At 44.9% G+C, this 23,291-nt stretch overlaps 1 protein-coding gene across 1 annotated transcript in view; it reads left to right on the top strand.

The window, feature by feature from the left end:
* LOC137643212 (transmembrane protein 256 homolog) overlaps positions 1-23,291 on the top strand; it is a 113,280-nt gene that overhangs the window by 23,845 nt on the left and 66,144 nt on the right. Inside the window, exon 2 of the mRNA XM_068376062.1 lies at positions 22,836-22,983. Coding sequence (XP_068232163.1) covers positions 22,836-22,983 — 148 coding nt within the window. The remainder of the gene's footprint in view (positions 1-22,835; positions 22,984-23,291) is intronic.

Consider the following 23,291-nt stretch of genomic DNA (forward strand, 5'->3'; position numbering starts at 1 on the left):
TCAGGTTCGTTTTCATGGGAGACGTCTTCCAATTCAGAGCCCTATGCTTCGGTCTTTGCACAGCACCTCAGATATTTACGAAGCTCATGCTGAATGTAGCAAAGATCTTACATTCAAGGGGCATAAGAGCCTCCCTGTATCTCGACGACTGGGTTCTCAGAGGGCCCTCTTACGATCACTGCCTGAAGGATCTTCAGACGACCTTGGACCTTGCGGAAGAACTTGGTCTCCTGGTAAACAAGGAAAAGTCTCTCTTGGTTCCATCTCAAGAGATTCTATATTTGAGGATGACGATACGGAGTCAGATTTTTCGGGCTTTTCCGTCTCCCTCAAGGATAGAGCAAGCCAAGTTGAAACTGAGTTCGTTTCAAAGCAAGCAAGTTTGCTCAGCAAGGAAATGGATGAGTCTGATTGGAACCCTCTCCTCCTTGGAGCAGTTCGTCCCACTGGGAAGGCTGAACCTTCGTCCTCTCCAGTTCCATCTCAACAGCCATTGGGACAAGGAGAGGGACTTAAGAGTCGATTTCCATTCCTATCACGAACTCAATCAAAGTCTGCCTTCGGTGGTGGGAAGAATCAGACAAGTTCCAGGAGGGCCTCGATTTGTCAATGAAAAGCCCAGATCTTGTGTTATGCTCCGACGCCTCGGACATGGGATGGGGAGCAACTCTAGACAAATTAGAAGTCTCGGGTCTTTGGACAGAACCCCAGAAATCTTTGCATATCAACCACAAGGAGTTATTGGCAGTGCTTTTAGCCCTCAGAGGTTTCGAGGCTTTAGTCACCAACAAAGTAGTTCAGGTCAATTCGGACAACACGACAGCATTGGCGTACATCTCGAAACAAGGGGGAACGCACTCGATTTCTCTGTACGAGACGTCAAGGACTCTCCTGATATGGGCAAGAGAGAGAAATATTATTCTTCTCACGCGTTTCATTCAAGGGGAGAAAAACGTTATGGTAGACAGTCTCAGCAGACGGAATCAGATCCTTCCAACAGAGTGGACCCTCAACCTTCAGGTGTGCAAGAGCCTGTGGCGTCTTTGGGGTCGTCCTTGCATAGACCTCTTCGCAACCTCAAAGACGAAGAGGCTAGAGGCTTTTTGCTCCCCTGTTCCAGATCCAGAAGCAGTCCACATAGACGCGTTTCTTTTGGACTGGTCCAATCTAGATCTCTATGCATTCCCTCCTTACAAGATCCTGTACATGGTAATACAGAAATTTGTGACATCCAAAGGAACCAGGATGACCCTTGTGGCTCCCTATTGGCCGTCAAGAGAATGGTTCACAGAGGTACTGGAATGGGTGATAGACACCCCAAGAATTCTTCCTCTAAGAGCAGATCTTCTCAGACAACCCCTCTTGGAAAGATTGCATCAAAATCTCCACTCTCTTCAGCTGACTGCCTTCAGACTATCGAGAGACTCGCTAGATCTAGAAGCTTTTCGAAGGAGGCAGCTCAAGCTATTGCGAGAGCAAGAAGGACTTCGACCATCAAGGTCTATCAATTTAAGTGGAAGGTTTTCAGAGAGTGGTGTAGAGTCAACTCTCTTTCCTCATCCAGTACCTCTGTAGCTCAAATTGCAGATTTCCTGCTCTACCTTCGAAGGAAATGCAATTTCTCCTCCTCCTACTATCAAAGGCTATAGGAGTATGTTAGCTACTGTGTTTAGGCATAGAAGCCTTGACCTCTCTGACAATAAGGATCTACAAGAGCTTCTCAAGTCTTTCGAGACTTCAAAACGTCGGATCCAAGATTCTCCAGCCTGGAATCTGGATATTGTTTTGAAATTTCTCATGAGCGACAGGTTTGAGCCACTGGGTTCAACTTCCTTGAAAGACCTCACTATGAAGACTTTGTTTTTGGTCAGTCTTGCGACGGCCAAAAGAGTGAGCGAGATCCATGCGTTTAGCAAAAACGTCGGATTTCGTAATGGCAAAGCTGTCTGTTCCTAGCAGTTAGGCTTTTTTGCCAAAAACGAACGCCCTTCTCAACCTTGGCCTAAAGCATTCGAGATTCCAAATCTTACGGATCTGGTTGGAGATGAGGTAGAAAGAGTCTTGTGCCCAGTTAGAGCTCTAAGATGCTACTTGGAGAGAACAAGAGATTTACGAGCAAGTCTGAATCTTTGTGGTGTTCAGTCAGGAAGCCCTCTTTACAGATGTCTAAAAACGCCTTGTCTTATTTCGTCAGGCTTTTAATTAGGGAAGCTCTTATTCATTGTAATGAATCAGACCTTGGGCTTTTAAAGGTCAAGTCGCATGAGGTCAGAGCGGTGGCAACGTCGGCTGCTTTCAGGCAGAACAGATCTCTGCAAAGCATAATGGACACGACCTTCTGGAGGAGCAAATCCGTGTTCGCGTCGTATTATTTGAAAGGTGTTCAGACTTGTTATGAGGACTGTTTCACTCTGGGTCCATTCGTAGCAGCGAGTGCAATAGTGGGTGAAGGATCCACCACTATGTTCCCATAATCCCAATAACCTTTTCTTCTCTTGGTACTTTTAATTGTTTTTATGGTTGTTTGTGGAGATTGTGTCAGTCTTCCACAATCATTGATTTTGTCAGGTGGTCATGTTTGTGCCATGAGAGCACCCGGATTTGGTTATTGGAGGAGGTTCTGTCATGATGAGGTTTTGACACCGGTTTGACAGTCCCTTCGAGATCTTCAGCCCCCTCGGAGGATCGCTGGATCTCATAAGGCTAGCAGACATAATGAGGCAGAGTATCATTGAAGTCTGCTTCCTTATCAGGTACGGACCCTTAAGTTTTGTTTTAATTAACTCTTAAGTAGAATTCCAGATATGCTAGCTGTCTCTAACCCTCCACCAAAGGTGTTAATCAGCTATATATATAACTACCGGGTAAGTCTTGTGTTTAAAAATGATATTTTCAATATTAAACTTACCCGATAATCATGTAGCTGTCAACTCCGTTGCCCGACAGAATTCTACGGAAGGGATACGCCAGCGATCGCTATACAAGAGGGGGGTGTACTCACAAGCGCCACCTGTGGCCAGGTACTGCAGTACTTCTTGTTGACACCACCTCAATTTTTCCTCTGTCGTGCTTCCGGCAAGACGTTCATGGATACGCTTATAATTTTGGAGTCTTGTTCACGGTTTTTGGTGAAGTATTGCTCTAAGATTTCAGCTTTCGCTATTCAGGAAGTTTTATTATTAGCTTAACTAGCTTTTGGAATTAATTTGATTAATTATGGTGACGAAGAGAGTATGAACTCTCTTTCACCTTTAAATGGCCGACCCTTCCCTTAGACGGAAGTGTTGGTGTCTAAGAGAGTATAGACTCTCTTTCTTAATTTTGCTTAACAAAAGTTATAGATTTATTTTTTATCTCTCCGCCTTTTATAGGCCTCTTCGATTAACTTCCTTTTATTATAAACTTATTAAAATTAATTTTTATATTTGTTTATATTCGACCTTTCCTAATAGTAGGCGGTCTTTTCTTGGTACCGAAGTTAATTAACATTGAGCCCGTCATTTCGGTTTTACCTGTTAACATATTATGCTATTTTAATGTTTTTGAAAGAATTTCTTTGATAGTCTCGTACTGTTTTCAAAGTTAAACTAACGTTTTGTTTTGTCTCTGCAGTTGTTGACGTTCAGAACGTTCAACTTGCGCTCTATCGTTACGATAGAGAGAGAATTTTCACGGTGTCACGTTGCAGTAAGAGTAACCGTTTCTAGCGTTTTGTTCATTCTTTCTTAGCTTAATGGTTTTAATTCTAATAAAGGAACTTTTTATTTGGGAAATATTTCAGTTTTTTTCCTTTAACAATAATATGTTTTAACGATATATATGATTGGGCTCTTCTCTCAGGTTCTAAGTCAAGAGAGAGAGAGAGAGAGAGTTAGAGACGGAGGGAGAGAGAGCTGGATAAACGTTTCGTTCAAGCGAGTAACGTTGTTATCGTTTTTGCTCTTCTCCCTAGTCTCTTTAGGGGAAGAAGGTAAACGTTTCTAGAGTTTTATTCTTGTTCTCAAGCTTTATGCGGTGAGAGATTTTAAACGTAGTTTATTTGATCTAGTGTTTAGTCTCTTTCCAGCCACTGAATTATTTATCTTTCATTAGATTTTTCTGTTACATTGTAATTCTGTTTTCGCAATTACTAACTTTTAAGGAAGGATAGAATTGCGTGTTTCAGGTACAAACCACTTAAAGTTTCGAGTTCAGTGAAATAAGTGCAAACAGAAAATCAAAAGTGATAAGTGATTAGCGCAAAGTGTGTCAGTGTTGTGCGTGAGGGTACTTCTGTGCGTGCCAGTCGTCCTCCCAGTCCGGGACCTCTTGCAAGCTCCCAAGCCCAGGGGAGAAGCAATGTCGAAGGGCAAAAGGGTTCGGCAGGCCTTGATCGGCGCACAGAAGTATCCTCGGTGGTTGCGGGCGTGTCTTACAGAGACCGTCACTCCCACCCGCAGACGATTGAGCCCTTATTTTGCTCGTCTGCAGAAGAAATTTCGGGGAGAAAACGCTGGACTCAGGTCTCAAGACCTCTTAAACGTAAAGTCCAGACCTCTAGAGTTCAACAACCCGGATGCAGTCATTGGGTTAGCTCTGACTCTCCGCAGTCATCAGGTGACTGCACACCTCCTAAGAGAGGTAAGGCGATGCCTCAACAGACCTCATCTTCTGTTAAGGCTTTGCCTCAACAGACCTTATCGTCTGTTGATCCCAAGATGACTTTGCTGCAGTCCATGCAGTCGCAGCTTGCGGTCTTAATGCGTGAGTTTCAGGCTGAGAAGGTTACACCTCCTCCTGCGAGCGCTCCGCCTCACCGCAGTCCAGTCTGCCAGGCGTACGAAGTTGAGGTTCCTCAAGCTACCTTACCGCGTTCGGAGTTGCCAGTTACCAGCGTTGTGCAGCAACCTTAACCTTCCTTAAGGCAACCTCAACAATGGGAGCAGGAGTCTTATGCCTTGAGGCAAGATTTTCTTGCAGTTAGACCATCTTTGAGGCTACAACCTTTTGAGGTACGACAACCTCTACCATCCTTGAGGCAGCCACCTCAGCTCTCGCAGCTGCTACCTCAACTTTCCTCAAGGCGAGAGCCTCAACTCTTGAGGCTAGCTCCTCAGGAACCTCAACTCGTGAGACAGGAACTGCGTTCTGCGCAGCCGCTACCTCAACTCTCGCAGCTCACACCTCAAGAACCTCAACTCATGAGTCAAGAGCCTCTCTCTGCGCAGCCACCTCAACCCTTGAGGCAAGCGCAACTCTTGAGGCAGGAACCTCATGCTATGAGTCAGCCACCTCAACGCATGCATCTGCCACTTTCTCCTCAACTTGAGCCTCTTCCCATTCAACTTTGAAATAACAAATGACAATAATAACACCTCATTACTTTCATAACTTGCATTTGTAATCATATACATGTATGCCTACACAAACATTATGATAATGGAGGTTATTCGTATTACTTAAATAAAAAAATATATATGTATTCCTTGCAATATATTTTTAACAAATCGCAAATATGGCAAAATATCTTCAAAACAAAAATGAATCATGAGTTATGAATGTAATGTAAATATTATGTTGATATTAAAACCCCATGCAAGCATGCATGAAGTAATGCAGTGTTGCCAACAGGGCGAGTTTCCCTGTCCTGAGGTGAAGTAGATTATAGATCGTATATTTAGTGCAGCTTAATTCTACGATTATCATGCCGGCTATCAAATTCATCAACAAAACAGTCTAAATCAATTCCCTCGGCACGTGCACTTTCAATGGACAGTAATGCGATATTACTCAATCTAGCACTGGTCATGGAATTTCTGAGAAATGTTACACGCCATGCAACATGCTCTGCTTCTCTTACAGCATGCTCTACATACAGCATGCTCTGCATACAGCATGCTCTACATACAGCATGCTCTACTTACCTTACCGCATGCTTCTCAGTCACACATCTTTGGTTGTTGCCAACTCACTAGACTGTCAAGCAGTTTCATAACGTTGCCTTCTAGTCTGCTGCTTTTGCACCAGTGAAACCCTCACTGAGAGAACTTAGCTTTTCTCGGATATGGTCCCTGTAGATGAGAAAGTGCTTTTCTCCCTCCTTCTGATATTCCCTTGAGGACTCTGTCATTTGGAGAGGAGCCTTTAGCTGCGTAGCCTCCTATGGACTTTTATTTAAGCATAACATGCTTCCAGGGAAGGTAATGGTTCCACTTCAGTCGCTAACCCCGTCTGTTACCACACCTGCTCCCATAGACCTTGAGCTGTGTTGCAAGACATGCAGTCCAAGCTTAGTCCTTGTTAAAGGATTTTTTGTTTACGGAGTCAGTGTGTCACTGGGAAGACGTTCAACAACCAGCAGAAGTGACTTGTTGTGACGCAGTGCGGCAACCTCAGCAACCCGATAAGGAGTTGTCTATACGACCCAGACAGTCTAGACAGCTTCGGGTTGTCACTGTACTTCCTCGCTTCCCCATGGTTGACAGTTCACAGACTGTGCAGCAGTACCATGATCTTGTGTCCGGCTCCGTCAGACGACTGGCTTTTAAGAGCTCCCACAAGTCGTCGCTGTCTGGAGATTCTCAGATGGACTATGGATCTGACCAAGGAACTGGGCCTCCTGGTCAATTTTGAGGAGTCTCAGCTCGTCCCATCCCAGACCATTGTCTACCTGGGTATGGATCTTCAGAGTCGAGCTTTTCGGGCTTTTCCGTCGGCCCCAAGGATCTTCCAAGCCCTAGAATGCATCCAGAGCATGCTGAGAAGGAACCGATGCTCAGTCAGGTAGTGGATGAGTCTAACAGGGACACTTTCATCGCTGGCCCTGTTCATCGTGTTAGGGAGACTCCACCTCCCCCCCCTTCAGTATCATCTAGCTGCTCACTGGATAAAGGACATGACGCTAGAGACGGTCTCAGTTCCTGTTTCCGAAGAGAGGAGGTCTTCTCTCGCGTGGTGTAAGAACAGCTTTCTTCTCAAGGGAGTCTACATTTGGCTGTTCAGAAACCCGACCGCCGTCTCCTCTCGGACGCATCAGACACGGGCTGGGGTGCGACTTTGGACGGACAGGAATGCTCGGGAACATGGAATCAGGAGCAAAGGACACTTCACATCAATTGCAAGGAGTTGTTGGCGGTTCTTCTGGCCTTGATAAACTTCAAGTCCCTCCAGCTTAACAAGGTGGTGGAGGTGGACTCTGACAACACCACAGCCCTGGCTTACATCTTCAAGCAGGGAGGGACTCTTTCGTGGAAGTTGTTCTAGATCGCAAGGGACCTCCTCATCTGGTCAAAAGATCGAAAGCTCACGCTGGTAACGAGGTTCATTCAGGGCGGTATGAATGTCATGGCAGATCACCTCAGCCGGAAGGGTCAGGTCATCCCCACAGAGTGGACCCTTCACAAGAGTGTTTGCAGCAGACTTTGGGCCCTGTGGGGTCAGCCAACCATAGATCTGTTCGCTACCTCGATAACCTAGAGACTCCTGTTGTATTGTTCTCCGATTCCAGACCCAGCAGCAGTTCACGTGGATGCTTTTCTGCTGGATTGGTCCCATCTCGACCTGTATGCATTCCCGCCGTTCAAGATTGTCAACAGGGTACTTCAGAAGTTCTCCTCTCGCAAAGGGACACGGCTGACGTGGATTGGCTCCGCTCTGGCCCGCGAGAGAATGGTTCATAGAGGTACTGCAATGGCTGGTCGACATTCCCAGGACTCTTCCTCTAGGAGTGAACCTTCTACGTCAACCTCACGTAAAGAAGGTACACCCAAACCTCCACGCTCTTCGTCTGACTGCCTTCAGACTTTCGAAAGACTCTCAAGAGCTAGGGGCTTTTCGAAGGAGGCAGCCAGAGCGTTTGCCAGAGCAAGGAGAACATCCACTCTCAGAATCTATCAGTCTCAAGGGGAAGTCTTCCGTAGCTGGTACAAGACCAATGCAGTTTCCTCAACCAGTACCACTGTAACCCAGATTGTTGACTTCCTGTTACATCTAAGGAAAGTAAGATCCCTTTCAGCTCCTACGATCAAGGGTTACAGAAGTATGTTGGCAGCGGTTTTCCGCCACAGAGGCTTGGATCTTTCCACCAACAAAGATCTACAGGACCTCCCTAGGTCTTTTAAGACCTCAAAGGAACGTCGGTTGTCCACTCCAGGCTGGAATCTAGACGTGGTCCTAAGGTTCCTTATGTCATCAAGATTTGAACCTCTCCAATCAGCCTCTTTTTAGGACCTCACATTAAAAACTCTTTTCCTCGTGTGCTTGACAGCTAAAAGAGTAAGTGAGATCCACGCCTTCAGCAGGATCATTGTTTTCACATCTGAAACGGCTACATGTTCCTTGCAGCTCGGTTTTTGCTAAACGAGCTTCCTTCACGTCCTTGGCCTAAGTCGTTCGAGATCCCAAGCCTGTCCAACTTGGTGGGGAATGAACTGGAGAGAGTACTTTGCCCAGTTAGAGCTCTTAGGTACTATCTAAAAAGGTCTTAACCTTTACGAGGACAATCAGAAGCCTTATGGTGTGCTATCAAGAAACCTTCTTTCCCAAGATCTAAGAACTCAGTTTCTTACTATTCAGGCTTCTGATTAGGGAAGCACATTCTCATCTGAAGGAAGAAGACCTTGCTTTGCTGAAGGTAAGGACACATGAAGTGGGAGCTGTGGCTACTTCAGTGGCCTTCAAACAGAACCATTCTCTGCAGAGTGTTATGGATGCAACCTATTGGAGAAGCAAGTCAGTGTTCGCATCATTCTATCTCAAAGATGTCCAGTCTCTTTACGAGTACTGCTACACCCTGGGACCATTCGTAGCAACGAATGCAGTAGTAGGCGAGGGCTCAGCCACTACATTCCCATAATCCCATAACCTTTTAACCTTTCTCTTGAATACTTTTTATGGGTTGTACGGTCGGCTAAGAAGCCTTCCACATCCTTGTTGATTTGGCGGGTGGTCAATTCTTTCTTGAGAAGCGCCGAGGTTAAAGGTTGTGATGAGGTCCTTTAGTATGGGTTGCAGCCCTTGATACTTCAGCACCTTAGAGTTGTTCAGCCTCCTAAGAGGAACGCTGCGCTCAGTAAGGAAGACGAACTTATTTAAGGCAGAGTAATGGCTCAAGTCGACTTCCTTACCAGGTACTTGTAATTTCATTGTTATTTTGAATAACTGATAATATGAAATACGGGATACTTAGCTTCTTGATATACATGTACACTGGTTTTCACCCACCTCCCTGGGTGTGAATCAGCTACATGATTATCGGGTAAGTTTAATATTGAAAAATGTTATTTTCATTAGTAAAATAAATTTTTGAATATACTTACCCGATAATCATGATTTAATTGACCCACCCTTCCTCCCCATAGAACCAGTGGACCGAGGAAAAATTGAGGTGGTGTCAACAAGAAGTACTGCAGTACCTGGCCACAGGTGGCGCTTGTGAGTACACCCCCCTCTTGTATAGCGATCGCTGGCGTATCCCTTCCGTAGAATTCTGTCGGGCAACGGAGTTGACAGCTACATGATTATCGGGTAAGTATATTCAAAAATTTATTTTACTAATGAAAATAACATTTTTCATTAATAAAATAAATTTTTGAACATACTTACCCGGTAGTTATATATAATTTTAGTCACACCCTCCTCCCCTCTAGAGACTAGAGGCATGGAATATATGAGGGTCACTGGAATGGTTCCCAGGTACCTCGCTAGGGTGCAGGGGTGGTACACCTGGCTATCCAACTGGCGGTTGGCGCGAGTTTCGAATTTTCTGCCGTTGACGTCAGGACGTAAGCTATATATATAACTACCGGGTAAGTATGTTCAAAAATTTATTTTATTAATGAAAATATCATTTTAGACCTCTTTTCCTTTTATAATAATGGAGATGAAAGTGATTACGAGGATTTCAACCTTCTTACCTTCCATAAACCCATTCCTTCATATATTTCCACCAATTTCAAAGCTGAACCATCTTTTAGAGAAGGGAAAATTCAATTGAATAATTCACTAGTAGCATTAACTTTCAGTGAAGGCCATAGTGATAACCGGGATAAATTCTTTGTTAGTAGTCAAAATAAGGAGTTTTCAATATTTAACTTAGCCGGTGATTATATAGCTGCAACTCTGTTGCTCGACAGACAACTCTACGGTAAAAACTCGCCAGCGATCGCTACACAGGTTGCGGGTGGGCCCAACAGCGCCATCTGTCGACCAGATACCCAGTTCTCAATGTAAACAAAGACTCAATTTTCTCTCTGTCGAGGTGTCGACAAGACGTACTTACTCGCTGTTGCTAAACTGGAGTTTTTTCACATCTAATTGGTGAAGTACTTTATTCTAGTTTTGAGCTTTCGCTGTGCAGGGTTTCTCTTCACACAAATCCTTGAACTCTTTTTGATAACGGATTCTTTGTTGATGACTTTTTGATAGTTTTTTGAATTTCCCTTTGACCAATTCAAAATGGCTGACCCTTCACAAGTCCCCAAATTTAGGAAGTGCAATGCTAGGGACTGTTCAAGGCGTCTTCCGAAGGCTTCTATCGACCCTCACACTGTTTGTTCCAATTGTCGGGATAAAACCTGTCAATTGGAAGATCGGTGTGAGGAGTGCGTTGGCCTTTCGGAATTCGATTTTATCGAATTTCAAAAGTATACACGTAGGCTAGAGAGAGATAGAGTTAGGAGAAGTTCTTCTCGTTCTATTGATATATCCTCTCCCCATGCCCCACAACCTATTCCTTCCCCTGTAGTGGTTGCTCCTAAACCCCCTCCTGGCACTCAGGAACCATCGATGGCTGATATGATGCGTGCCATCCAGGCTCTGGGTGAGAGAGTTGAGTCCCTTGCTAGTGACCGTAATCAGCTCATGGCGGATGTGAAGGAGCTTAAGTGCAAAAGTGCAGTGGGAAGTGCTAAAGTGCCGAGTGATAGTGTTGTGGATAGTGTTGCGCTTGAGGGTTCGTCTGTTCGTGTCTGTCGTCCTCCTAGTCCGGGACCTCTTGCAAGCTCCCAAGTTCAGGGGAGAAGCAATGTCGTACGACAAATGGGTTCGAGAGGCTTTAATCAGCGAACAGACGTTCCCTCCGTGGTATCGGGCGTATCTACCCAAGATCGCTCCTACCTAACTAAGACGAGAGAGCCCATTTATACCTCGTCTTCGGAAGGTGTTTCTCGCAAGAAACCTTGGACCAAGGTCTCACGACCGTTAAAACGCAAGTCGGTCCCTTCAGCGCAAGTCCAACGGCCCGGTTGTAGCCACTGGGTCAGTTCGGACTCGCTGCCGTCATCCGATGACTGCTCACCGCCTAAGAGAGGCAAAGCGGTACCGCTTCGGACAGTAACCCCGTCTGTTGCCGCACCTGCTCCCGTAGACCCTAAGTGGTCTCTACTGCAAGACATGCAGTCTAAACTGACGTCTCTAATGCAGGACTTTCGTGCGGAGAAGGTTGCTGCCGCACCAGCTAGTGCAGTACCTAGCCTACAACCTTCCACACGATCGGTTGTGCGTCCTGTGGACGCTGAGGTAACCTTCTCACGCACACCAGTTGAGAGAGTTCCTCCACCCATGCGTTCCAGTGTGATCTGCCAGCCGCATGTTGACGTTAAGAGACGCACGGAGGTTGCCGTTGACGTTCAGGAGGTTCAACAACCGTCAGAGTTGCTTTGTTTTGACGCGGTGCGTCAACCTCCGCAACCCAGTGTGGTTTCCACTGCGCACCCACATCAGTCCAGACAGTCTGGAGTAGACGCTGTGCGTCCCCGCGCTGCCATGGTTGTTGCCAGCTCACAGACTGGGCAGCAGTCCCATGACGTTGCGTCCGGCTCAGTCACGCATGCACCCGTGCGACCGGACTCAGCGAACCAGCCGTTACCCACTCCGTTGCTGTTTCCTCATCAGTTGTCGGATGAGGAACTTTCTGATGATGATGTTGCTGCACACATAGATGAACCACAATCAGATTTGGACGAGCCTAAGTCTACTCAACCCTCTTTGGACTTTAGAAAAGTTTTGGCCATCTTCAAAGAGTTGTTTCCGGACCAGTTTGTTTCTGTGGCTCCTCGTTCTCCGCCGTCAGAGTTTGTGTTAGGCATGCCGTCTACCACTCCTGCCTTTACTAGACTCGTCCTCGCACGCTCGTCCAAGAGAGCTTTGCGGGTGATAGGAGAATGGTTGCAGTCCAAGAAGAGTTTAGCGAAGACAGCCTTTGCGTTTCCCCCTGCTAGACTCTCTTCTAGATCGAGCGTCTGGTATGCCACGGGAGAAGTTCTCGGCTTGGGAGTTCCTGCCTCTGCCCAGGGCGACTTCTCAAGTCTTGTAGACTCTCCCCGCCGCCTTGCCATGAGACGCTCAAAGATATGTTGGTCATCTTCGGACCTGGACCACCTTTTGAAAGGTATCTTTAGGGCCTTCGAAGTTTTTAATTTCTTAGACTGGTGTCTAGGAGCCCTAAGCAGAAAGATCTCTCCGACAGAGAAAGAGACTTCCTTGCTCATTATGTCCTGCATGGACAAGGCCGTACGTGATGGGTCTAATGAGCTTGCTGCATCATTTGTGTCCGGAGTCCTTAAAAAGCGTGAAAACCTATGCTCATTCCTTTCAGCTGGAGTTACACAGTGCCAGAGATCTGAGCTTCTCTTTGCTCCTCTTTCCAAGTGCCTTTTTCCAGAAGCCCTGATTAAGGAAATAGCCGCTTCATTGGTGCAGAAGGACACTCACGATCTTGTTGCGTCCTCCGCTCGCAAAGCTCCCCCTTTGCCTACCTTGTCAGCTAGACCAAGGATGGACACTCCAGCGTCCCGTTTTATTCCGCCCTTTCGTGGCAGAGCCTCCAGCAGAGGAGGTGCTCGTGCCGAAGGGAAACGAGGAAAGAAGAAAGGATCCAAGTCCTATAAGGGCAGAGTCTGACTGCCCGCATCTTCAGACAGCAGTGGGAGCCAGACTCAAGAACTTCTGGCAGACCTGGGAGAAGAGAGGCGCAGATGCACAATCTGTGAAGTTGCTCAGAGAGGGGTACAAGATCCCTTTTGTACGGAAACCCCCTCTAGCAACGTCTCCCATCGATCTCTCTCCCAGGTACAGAGAGGAAGACAAGAGACGAGCCTTGAAACGGGAAGTGTCTCTTTTACTAGAGAAGGGAGCGGTGGTCAAAGTCTCGGACCTTCAATCTCCGGGATTCTACAACCGACTCTTCTTGGTGTCAAAGAAGACAGGAGGGTGGAGGCCGGTGCTAGACGTCAGTGCTCTGAATGTCTTTGTCACAAAGCAGACGTTCTCCATGGAGACCACAAAGTCAGTCTTAGCAGCGGTCAGAAGGGAAGACTGGATGGTCTCTTTAGACCTAAGGGACGCCTACTTCCACGTCCCCATCCACCCGGACTCCCAACCTTTTCTGAGATTCGTTTTCGAAAAGGTTGTCTACCAGTTTCAAGCCCTGTGCTTTGGCCTAAGCACAGCTCCTCTTGTGTTTACGAGGCTGATGAGGAATGTAGCCAAATTTCTTCATTTAGCGGACATCCGAGCCTCCCTCTATTTGGACGACTGGCTTCTCAGAGCTTCTTCCAGTCGTCGCTGTCTGAAGGATCTAAAGTGGACTCTAGATCTGACCAAGGAATTGGGTCTCCTTGTCAATATGGAAAAGTCACAACTGGTCCCATCCCAAACTATTGTGTATTTAGGGATGGAGATTCACAGTCTAGCTTTTCGGGCTTTTCCGTCGGCCCCCAGAATAAGCCAAGCCCAGTTATGCATCCAGAACATGCTGAAGAAGGAACAATGCTCAGTCAGGAAGTGGATGAGTCTGGTAGGGACGCTATCATCCCTGGCACAATTTGTGTCATTAGGAAGACTACACCTCCGTCCTCTTCAATACCATCTAGCTTTTCACTGGAAAGAGGACAAGACGCTAGAAGCGGTCTCGATCCCCATTTCCGAAAAGATGAAGTCTTGCCTGACTTGGTGGAAGGACAGTATCAACCTAAGAGAGGGTCTTCCCCTGGCTGTTCAGACTCCCAACCACGTTCTCTTCTCGGACGCATCGGACGTAGGCTGGGGCGCGACATTAGACGGTCGGGAATGTTCGGGACTGTGGAACTCGAGTCAAAGGATCATGCATATCAACTGCAAGGAGCTGCTGGCAGTACATCTGGCCTTGAAAAGCTTCAGGTCTCTCCTTCGAGGCAAAGTGGTGGAAGTGAACTCGGACAACACCACTGCCTTGGCGTACATCTCCAAGCAAGGAGGGACCCACTCACTGACGTTGTACGAGATCGCAAGGGACCTGCTCATCTGGTCAAAAGGTCAAAACATATCACTAGTAACGAGGATCATCCAAGGCAACTTGAATGTCATGGCAGATTGTCTCAGTCGGAAAGGGCAAGTAATTCCAACAGAATGGACCCTCCACAAGGATGTATGCAAGAGACTTTGGGCCACTTGGGGCCAACCAACCATAGATCTCTTTGCAACCTCGATGACCAAGAGGCTCCCAATATATTGCTCACCAGTCCCGGACCCAGCAGCAATACATATAGATGCCTTTCTCCTAGATTGGTCGCATCTAGATCTATACGCATTCCCACCGTTCAAGATTGTCAACAAGGTACTGCAGAAGTTCGCCTCTCACGAAGGGACAAGGTTGACGCTAGTTGCTCCCCTCTGGCCCGCGAGAGAATGGTTCACCGAGGTACTTCGATGGCTAGTAGACGTTCCCAGAAGTCTTCCTCTAAGGGTGGACCTTCTACGTCAGCCACACGTAAAGAAGGTACACCAAAGCCTCCACGCTCTTCGTCTGACTGCCTTCAGACTATCGAAAGACTCTCGAGAGCTAGAGGCTTTTCGAAGGAGGCAGCCAGTGCGATTGCTAGAGCAAGGAGAACATCCACCCTTAGAGTCTACCAATCGAAGTGGGAAGTCTTCCGAAACTGGTGCAAGTCAGTATCTGTATCCTCGACCAGTACCTCTGTAGCTCAAATAGCTGACTTTCTCTTATACCTGAGAAAAGGATGATCACTTTCAGCTCCCACTATCAAGGGCTACAGAAGCATGTTGGTATCGGTCTTCCGGCATAGAGGCTTAGATCTTTCCAACAATAAAGATCTTCAGGACCTCCTTAAGTCTTTTGAGACCACGAAGGAGCGTCGTTTGGTTACACCTGGTTGGAATTTAGACGTGGTACTAAGATTCCTCATGTCAGACAGGTTTGAGCTGCTACAATCAGCCTCCCTGAAAGATCTCACTTTAAAGACACTTTTCCTGGTATGCTTAGCCACAGCTAAAAGAGTCAGTGAGATTCATGCCTTCAGCAAGAACATCGGATTTTCGTCAGAAAAAGTTACATGTTCGCTACAACTTGGTTTTCTAGCCAAAAATGAGCTGCCTTCTCGACCTTGGCCGAAATCGTTCGATATTCCCAGCTTATCGAATATGGTAGGCAATGAACTAGAAAGAGTCTTATGCCCTGTGAGAGCTCTTAAGTTCTATTTAAAGCGAACTAAACCTTTACGAGGCCAATCTGAAGCTTTATGGTGTTCAGTTAAGAAACCATCTTTGCCTATGTCAAAGAATGCTTTATCCTACTTTATCAGACTGTTAATACGAGAAGCTCATTCACATCTGAGTGAGGAAGACCAAGCATTGCTTAAGGTGAGGACACACGAAGTTAGAGCTGTCGCAACTTCCGTGGCCTTTAAGCAAAATAGATCTCTGCGAAGTATAATGGACGCAACCTATTGGAGAAGCAAGTCAGTGTTTGCGTCTTTTTATCTAAAGGATGTCCAGTCTCTTTACGAGGACTGCTACACACTGGGACCATTCGTAGCAGCGAGTGCAGTAGTGGGTGAGGGCTCAACCACTACAATTCCCTAATTCCATACCCTTTTAATCTTTCTCTTGAAATGTTTTTATTGTTGTTTTTTGGGTTGTCCGGAAGGCTAAGAAGCCTTTCGCATCCTGGTTGATTTGGCGGGTGGTCAAAGTCATTTCTTGAGAGCGCCTAGATTAGGGGTTTTGATGAGGTCCTGTTGTATGGGTTGCAACCCTTGATACTTCAGATCCTAGGGGTCGATCAGCATCCTAAGAGGATCGCGAGGCTCCGTAAGGAAGACGTACTTAAAAGGCAGAGTAATTGTTCAAGTCGACTTCCTTACCAGGTACCTATTTATTTTGTTTTTGTTATTTTGATAACTTCTAAAATGAAATAAAAACTCTTAGCTCATAAAAGTGTAAACATATATTGCTGGTCTCTACCCACCCCCCTGGGTGTGAATCAGCTATATAATCACCGGCTAAGTTAAATATTGAAAAATGTTATTTTGATTATAAAATAAATTTTTGAATATACTTACCCGGTGATTATAAATTAAATGACCCTCCCTTCCTCCCCAATAGAGACGCAGTGGGACGAGGAGAAAATTGAGTCTTTGTTTACATTGAGAACTGGGTATCTGGTCGACAGATGGCGCTGTTGGGCACACCCGCAACCTGTGTAGCGATCGCTGGCGAGTTTTTACCGTAGAGTTGTCTGTCGAGCAACAGAGTTGCAGCTATATAATCACCGGGTAAGTATATTCAAAAATTTATTTTATAATCAAAATAACATTTCTCAGACTTTTTTAAATTAATTAATACTCCAAAGTTGAATTTCTGGCCTGAAGGTAAGGTATTTGATGACAGCTATAAGAGAAAATTTTTTTATGACATAGAAAATATTAAAATGAGTATTTCTGCCTTTCAAGGGCATGCAGCACTGGCACACATTGTATACCCCTCCAAAGTAAATGACATTGATTTTTTGTCCAAGATTATTATTGGTCCCCTAAGAAGGAGCATAGACCTCATACAAAATTTGATAAGAAATTTCAGAAGCAGAGCACTTCCTAGATACCTCAAGGAAGAGATAAGATATCTTATAATCAAAGCAGACATTAAAGAAGTTTGGAATTTAACTGAAGACCAAAAATCAGCCATTGCTGCCTGCTTTCACAAGGGTCCCCTCCTCAGAGGAGGGGCAGCAAACTTCAGGGGTAGGAAATTCAACTTTGGGGGCAGATTTCAGGGAAGAAGGTTCAGTTTTCTCAAAGGTAACCCTAAATTTAGATTCAAGTCTCAGCCGCTTAGAATAGGTAATAGGCGAGGTGGGTACAGGGGGGGGGGAGGTCACAAAATGGACAAGCTAATAGTTCAGGAGCCAGAGAAAAGAAAGACCCTAGAAATTGAGCCATGCTCTGCACCAGTTCAAAGAGATTTTTTCAGCACCAGTATTCTATGCACCAGTTGATAACGACGTTTACTCTGCACCAGTTAATAATGAGCTTTGCTCAGCACCAGTTAATGAGCTTTGCTCAGCACCAGTTAATAACGAGCTTTGCTCAGCACCAGTGGTTAATGAGCTTTGCTCAGCACCAGATAATAACGAGCTTTGCTCTGCACCAGACCATCATGACATTGGGCCAAATGCTATAAATCAAGATAGAAGTAAAGAGACCTTGCCTTTGGCCTCAAACCCAATGAATAACTCCTCCCAGAGCCCCCCAGAGAATAGGATAGGTAAGTCATTACTAAAGAATATTGATAGTTGGAGAAAGCTTCCCAATGCCTCTTTTGCTTGTGAAATTATCAATGAAGGGATGAGAATTCCGTTTAATAATAAACTTAAAGCCCAGAGGTCATTAAAAAAAAACAGGTAAAGATAGATTTTATTCAATTAACAATCGTAAAATATTGGAAAGAGAATGTGACAGACTGCTAAAACTAGGTGTCATAGAGCAGATCCCCAGAACTTCCTTTTACTACTCCAACCACATATTTTATAAATTCAAACCAGATGGAACAGTACGACTAATCTTTGACATGAAGGTGCTCAACACCATGATTAAAAAACCTTCTTTTACCATGCTCAAGGCCAATACTATATTTCCCTATCTACATCTAAACTCTTGGGCCTGCAAACTAGATTTAAAAGATGCTTATTGGCACATTCCATTAAATGCAAGTAGCCAGAAATTTCTAACCTTCAAACTAGGTAAAAGGAAGTTCAAATGGACTGTGATACCCTTTGGACTAAAGACAGCACCTTATATTTTTTCAAAGATAATGTACACGGTGATCAAGTATATTAGAACTTCATATAACATCTTAATATTCAATTATATTGATGACATTCTTATATTAGCAAAAGATTATTTGAAATGTAAAAATCACATTCAGCTAGTCATTAAGATCTTATCAGACTTAGGATGGAATATCTCACTTAAAAAATCTACAATTGAACCGACTCAAAGAATTGAATTTTTAGGAGTGCATTACAATATGATTAAGAAAACTATGAATCCCAGTGGGGAAAACATAGAGAAGTGTGTCGAATTGGCCAAAGCTTTCTCCAACTCTGTTAAATCTGACCTGCATTCCTATCAAATGTTAATCGGAGCTTTAAATTTCAGTCCATCCTATACAAGCTTGGGAAGATTCCATCTTAAATATCTCCACAGATACCACAGTTATTTTAATTCAGGGTACAAAATCATTCCCCACACCTTCAAAAAATACCTAAAGCCATGGGAACAGAGACAAATGTACAGAGAGGTTAACATTCCAAAACCACGAATAGATGCAGAACTTTTCACTGACGCTTCCAACCAGGGTTGGGGAGGTGCATTAGTAATAGCGGGTAATATGCTCTCAATAAATGGAACTTGGACAAATGAAGAATCCTCCCTTCACATCAATGTAAGAGAGTTATTAGCTTGCTTCTATTCCTTGGAACACTTCATCACAAGGTTATACAACAAGGTAGTCTTAATACATGTTGATTCAAAGGTTACTAATTGTTGGCTAAGGAAACAGGGTAGTATCAGAAACAAGTTAGCTCATGAACTGGTCAGGAAAATACTTAGTACCATGAAGGATCACATCATACAGATAAATTCCAGATGGATCAGGGGAGTAAGTAACACCATCGCAGACTCACTTTCCAGGGACCTGGGTTCCATTCACACAGAAACTTCCCTCAGTGACAATCTATTCTCCTTAATCTGCTCTGACTTCAATTTCACCCCGGAAATAGATCTGTTCTCAAATGGCTTCAATACTAAGTGCAAAAAGTTTTGTTCATCTCTTCCAAACCAAAAAGCCATCAGCAATAATGCACTTACGATTAGCTGGAAGGGATCAACATCTCTCTATGCCTTTCCACCAGGATTCTTACTACACAAAGTAGTTTTTAAAATCTATAAAGAATGCAATAATAATATGCTTTTCTGCACCATATCGCAGGGGACGGAACCATGGATTCCATTAGTGAGGTCAGTCGCGAAGCAGCACAAACGATATATTGTGAAGATCGAAGACTACCAGATAGTTCTCAACTTTGATCGCCTTCAAAATTTAAAGGATCAGCTCCCTAACGTCTTTCCTCCTGAGGGTTGCTCCAAAATTACTGTCAGCTTGAGGGACAGCTCCTTGCACAAGTATGAAAACCTATACAACATTTTTAAAAGTTTCATTCACAAAGAGTATGGAAGAGACAACAAATTCCCCCTGTTAGCAATTATTTTATTTTTCAATCACCTTATAGCCAAGGGACTGTCTTACAACACCCTGAAGAGCTACAGAGCAGCTTTAGGTCCTATCTTGTCAGGTTATTTCCCAGGTTACTGTCTTGCAGAAGGCAAATATGTCAAAGCAATGATATCGGGAGTTAATAGAAGGAAACCTAGAAATTCTCACCAGTTCCCTGGCTGGGATCTAGACAAAGTAATCTCGTTTCTCAACACCACGAGAGATAACTCTACCTTACTACTGACACAGAAAACCTTGTTCCTAGTAGCCTTAGCTTGCCCTTTAAGAGCAAATCAATTTAACAATCTCTGCATTTCCAGGAGCACCTTCACCCTAGAACACATTGTCTTACGGAACCACCCTTCCTTCATGGCCAAAAACCAAAAGAACAACTACACGCCAATAGAGATCAGCTTTAGGAAGCTTCCTAACAGACCAAATATATGTCCAGTCAGACAATTGAACTTCTATTTGGAATACACAAACAAAGTCTGTATGGAAAGAAACATAGACAGGAAAGACCACATATGGCTAGATGAACACTTCAAGATAATGTCTCTACAAAAAATGAGACAACTTTTTAGGGAGTGCATTTTCAGAGCCGACCCAAATGCAACTAAACAGTCAACGAATTTCCACTCTATAAGGGGTCAAGATTCATCAAGACTGCTATACAATGGAGTATCTATACAAGAAATCATGTCCAGAATGAATTGGAGAAGCGACTCTGTCTTCAGCTCTTACTATGCTCTCCTCGGCTTACAGGGAGCTTTCGATGCTGTGGTCGCTGGACTTCATCTTCAAGCCCGCTGAAGCATCTGCCTAGTTACCACTGGTGAGTCCGGAAGGTTGAGACCTCCCTCTCCAGAACTGTAAGTTTACTTGTGAACGAAGGTTCTCGAGTGGGAGGTGAGACCTTCCGGACTCAAGGTCTGGGTCACCCTCCAACCCTTCCCCCGTGAGCCGAGGAGACCATGTACTTAGGAGGGAATATTCTAACAACTTCATAATTCAACAGAGTAGGTTATATACAAGAACACACACATACAATCACTATTATTCCACAGAAAACAAACTAACTGGAATCTTTCAATATTCATATCAACCAAGAGAGCACAAGAAGATTGAATTTACTAGTAAAAAGACCTTTATGTCCAACAATTTGCACCTTCACAGTAATTCCTTCATAACTTGCACAACCAAGGTAAGCTCAACCACTTCTGTGTTATTTTTTGTTCTATTACAACTTCAAAAATGTGACTCCCATTGCCGAGTCAACCCGCTCGTCCCTGGTAACTCCGCCCAAGGGGGCGTGGTTTAGGGCTCGCGCCGCCGCTTGGGGGGGGGGTGTATAAGCTACCACTGGTGAGTCCGGAAGGTCTCACCTCCCACTCCAGAACCTTCGTTCACAAGTAAACTTACAGGTCTCTGGCTCTCAAGAGAAATTTCTCAGTGACGCAGGTCCTTCAAGCAGGGGTGTGGAAACGTCAGACGACCTTCACAGCCCACTACCTGCACGACGTGACCCACAGGAGGCTCGATACGTTTTCTATCGGCCCTGTTGTGGCTGCACAACAGCTGGTTTAAAACCTCAAGCTCCTTAGTGGACAAGTAGCAGAAGGTTTAGGGCATTGTTACCCGGTCTTAGTCTGCATGAATGAAAAGATTTGTCTGGCCTTTACTCTTTTCTTCATTCTCCCCTCTCTTGGGGAAAGCAGCATCATGGGTTCTCTGCACAGCTGACCTCAAACCACTGCAGGTAAACCATGTTTCCTTGTGTTGTGAGTATTAAGATAATACTGTCACGCCTCCATACCCTGACGAGGTGGTATTGGGAGAGTCCTAGCCTAAAGTTTCCTTTTAAGGGACTACAGGTCAACTTCCTAGGACGAGTCACACTTTATTATACCTTCACACACAGCTTGCGTATGCCGCAGTCCTTGCGTAGCAAGGTTCTAGCGAGGTGCAGGGACTCCTTATTGCTGAGTGCGAATACTCTCAAATATTGAGTCCCCGGGAAAAGCCAAAAGCCAGTACTGGCAGGGACTTTCCACCCTTCCTAATGGGTGAGTCACCCCTATTAAATAGCATGGTTTGTATGTTAGTTACGGAACAAATGACAAATTCGTAGGTAAAATGTATTTTTCCTAACTATACAAACCTTAGCTATTTAATCAAACTTGCCTGCCAGCCCTATCCCCCTTGAAGTCCTACCTCCATGCAAAGTGAACTCAAGCACAGGTGTGTGTGAGGTGGGGGGCGGGGTAGCAGGCTACCCCCTTACTCCCCGCTGACTAGCGGTGGGGTAGTAAACCCTCGTTAAAATTTTAATGGCTCGTCATTTCAGCTACGCTGAAAGTAATAACCCCTATTAAAAGCTAAGGTTTGTATAGTTAGGAAAAATACAAATTACCTACGAATTTTTCATATTGGGAAAGTTTTGGTTACAACAGTTTTTTCCTTCTAATGACTCTGAATAACTTTATCTGGACGGTCACATTTCTATATATCTCAACACAGCTTGCGTAGGCGGCTGACCTTGTGTAGGCCGCGGCAAGGTTTTAGTAAGGTGCAGGGACACCTTATTTTTGAGTACTGACATACTCAGATAAGGAGCCACCGGGTAAAGCCAAAAAGCCAGATTGGCAGAGACGTCCACCCTTCCTAATGGGTGAGTCATCCCTAATAAATAGCGTGGCCAGCCCTGTCCCCCTTGAAGTCCTACCTCTAAGCAAAGTAAGCTAAATCACAGGTTTATGAGGGGGAGCAGTAGCAAGCTACCCCCCCCCCCCCCCCCCCCCCCGGCTAACTAGCGGCGTGGGTAGTTAACCCTCGCTAAACTTTAATGGCTTGTCATTTCAGCTTCGCTGAAAGTAATACCCCTAAGAAATAGGTAAGGTTTGACCGTTAGGAAAAATACAAATTATCTATGAATTTGTTTTACTTATCCTTCCCCTAAGAGGCTTAGACTGGGTAAGGTCTATTCGGGGTGCAGATATCTACGGTTATCTTAGGATACGTCCCATATTATACATGATATCTTCGGACAGTCGTTCCAGGGGTTAGAACCCTGTGATACTTGACGGTAATTCTCTTATAATATCAATCGCAGAAATGTTATACAGTAGGAAGCTGCCGGAGGGAACTTCCATCAGGACAACATGACTATCTCACCCAAAAATAGATTTTTCCTACGTCAAAATCCCTTATATAAATAAATACATACATACATATATATTATGCATTATGTTCTTATTTTTGTCAATATTAACAAAAGGTCTGTCATTAAATGTTTACAATATCAACAGGGGGAACGTGGTCCGGAAGTAGTAACCAAAGTAGTGGAAGTTCTTCCTGTAGATATGCTCAACATCCCATCGTATGCCAGGTGGTTTGTTAGACTAGCTGGCATTTCAGGGGCATCTGCTGTTGCACTGGGAGCTTATGGGGCTCATGGTAAGTTTATTCTCATCGTAATTAATGCTGTAGTTGGTAGCTTGGATGCATTATGTAAATTTTGTGTTTCTTCCTATGCTGCTACAAACCATGTCTCCTAAATAAAATATATTCATTCATCATCAACTAGATGACCAATGAACGCAAAACTGGGGTTAAGTTGTTGCCGGGAGGTTGCGGCTTGGCGTCAATGACCTTAGATATCAGGATGTCAGAAAACTTCAAATCAATCAATCATTTGGGTTAATTCCTTGTAGCTAACCAAGTACTACCCAGCCCTTTTCATTTTGACAGTCATTGAGTTCAGA

Source organism: Palaemon carinicauda, chromosome 1, assembly GCF_036898095.1.
Source record: "Palaemon carinicauda isolate YSFRI2023 chromosome 1, ASM3689809v2, whole genome shotgun sequence".
Classification (NCBI taxonomy): domain Eukaryota; kingdom Metazoa; phylum Arthropoda; class Malacostraca; order Decapoda; family Palaemonidae; genus Palaemon; species Palaemon carinicauda.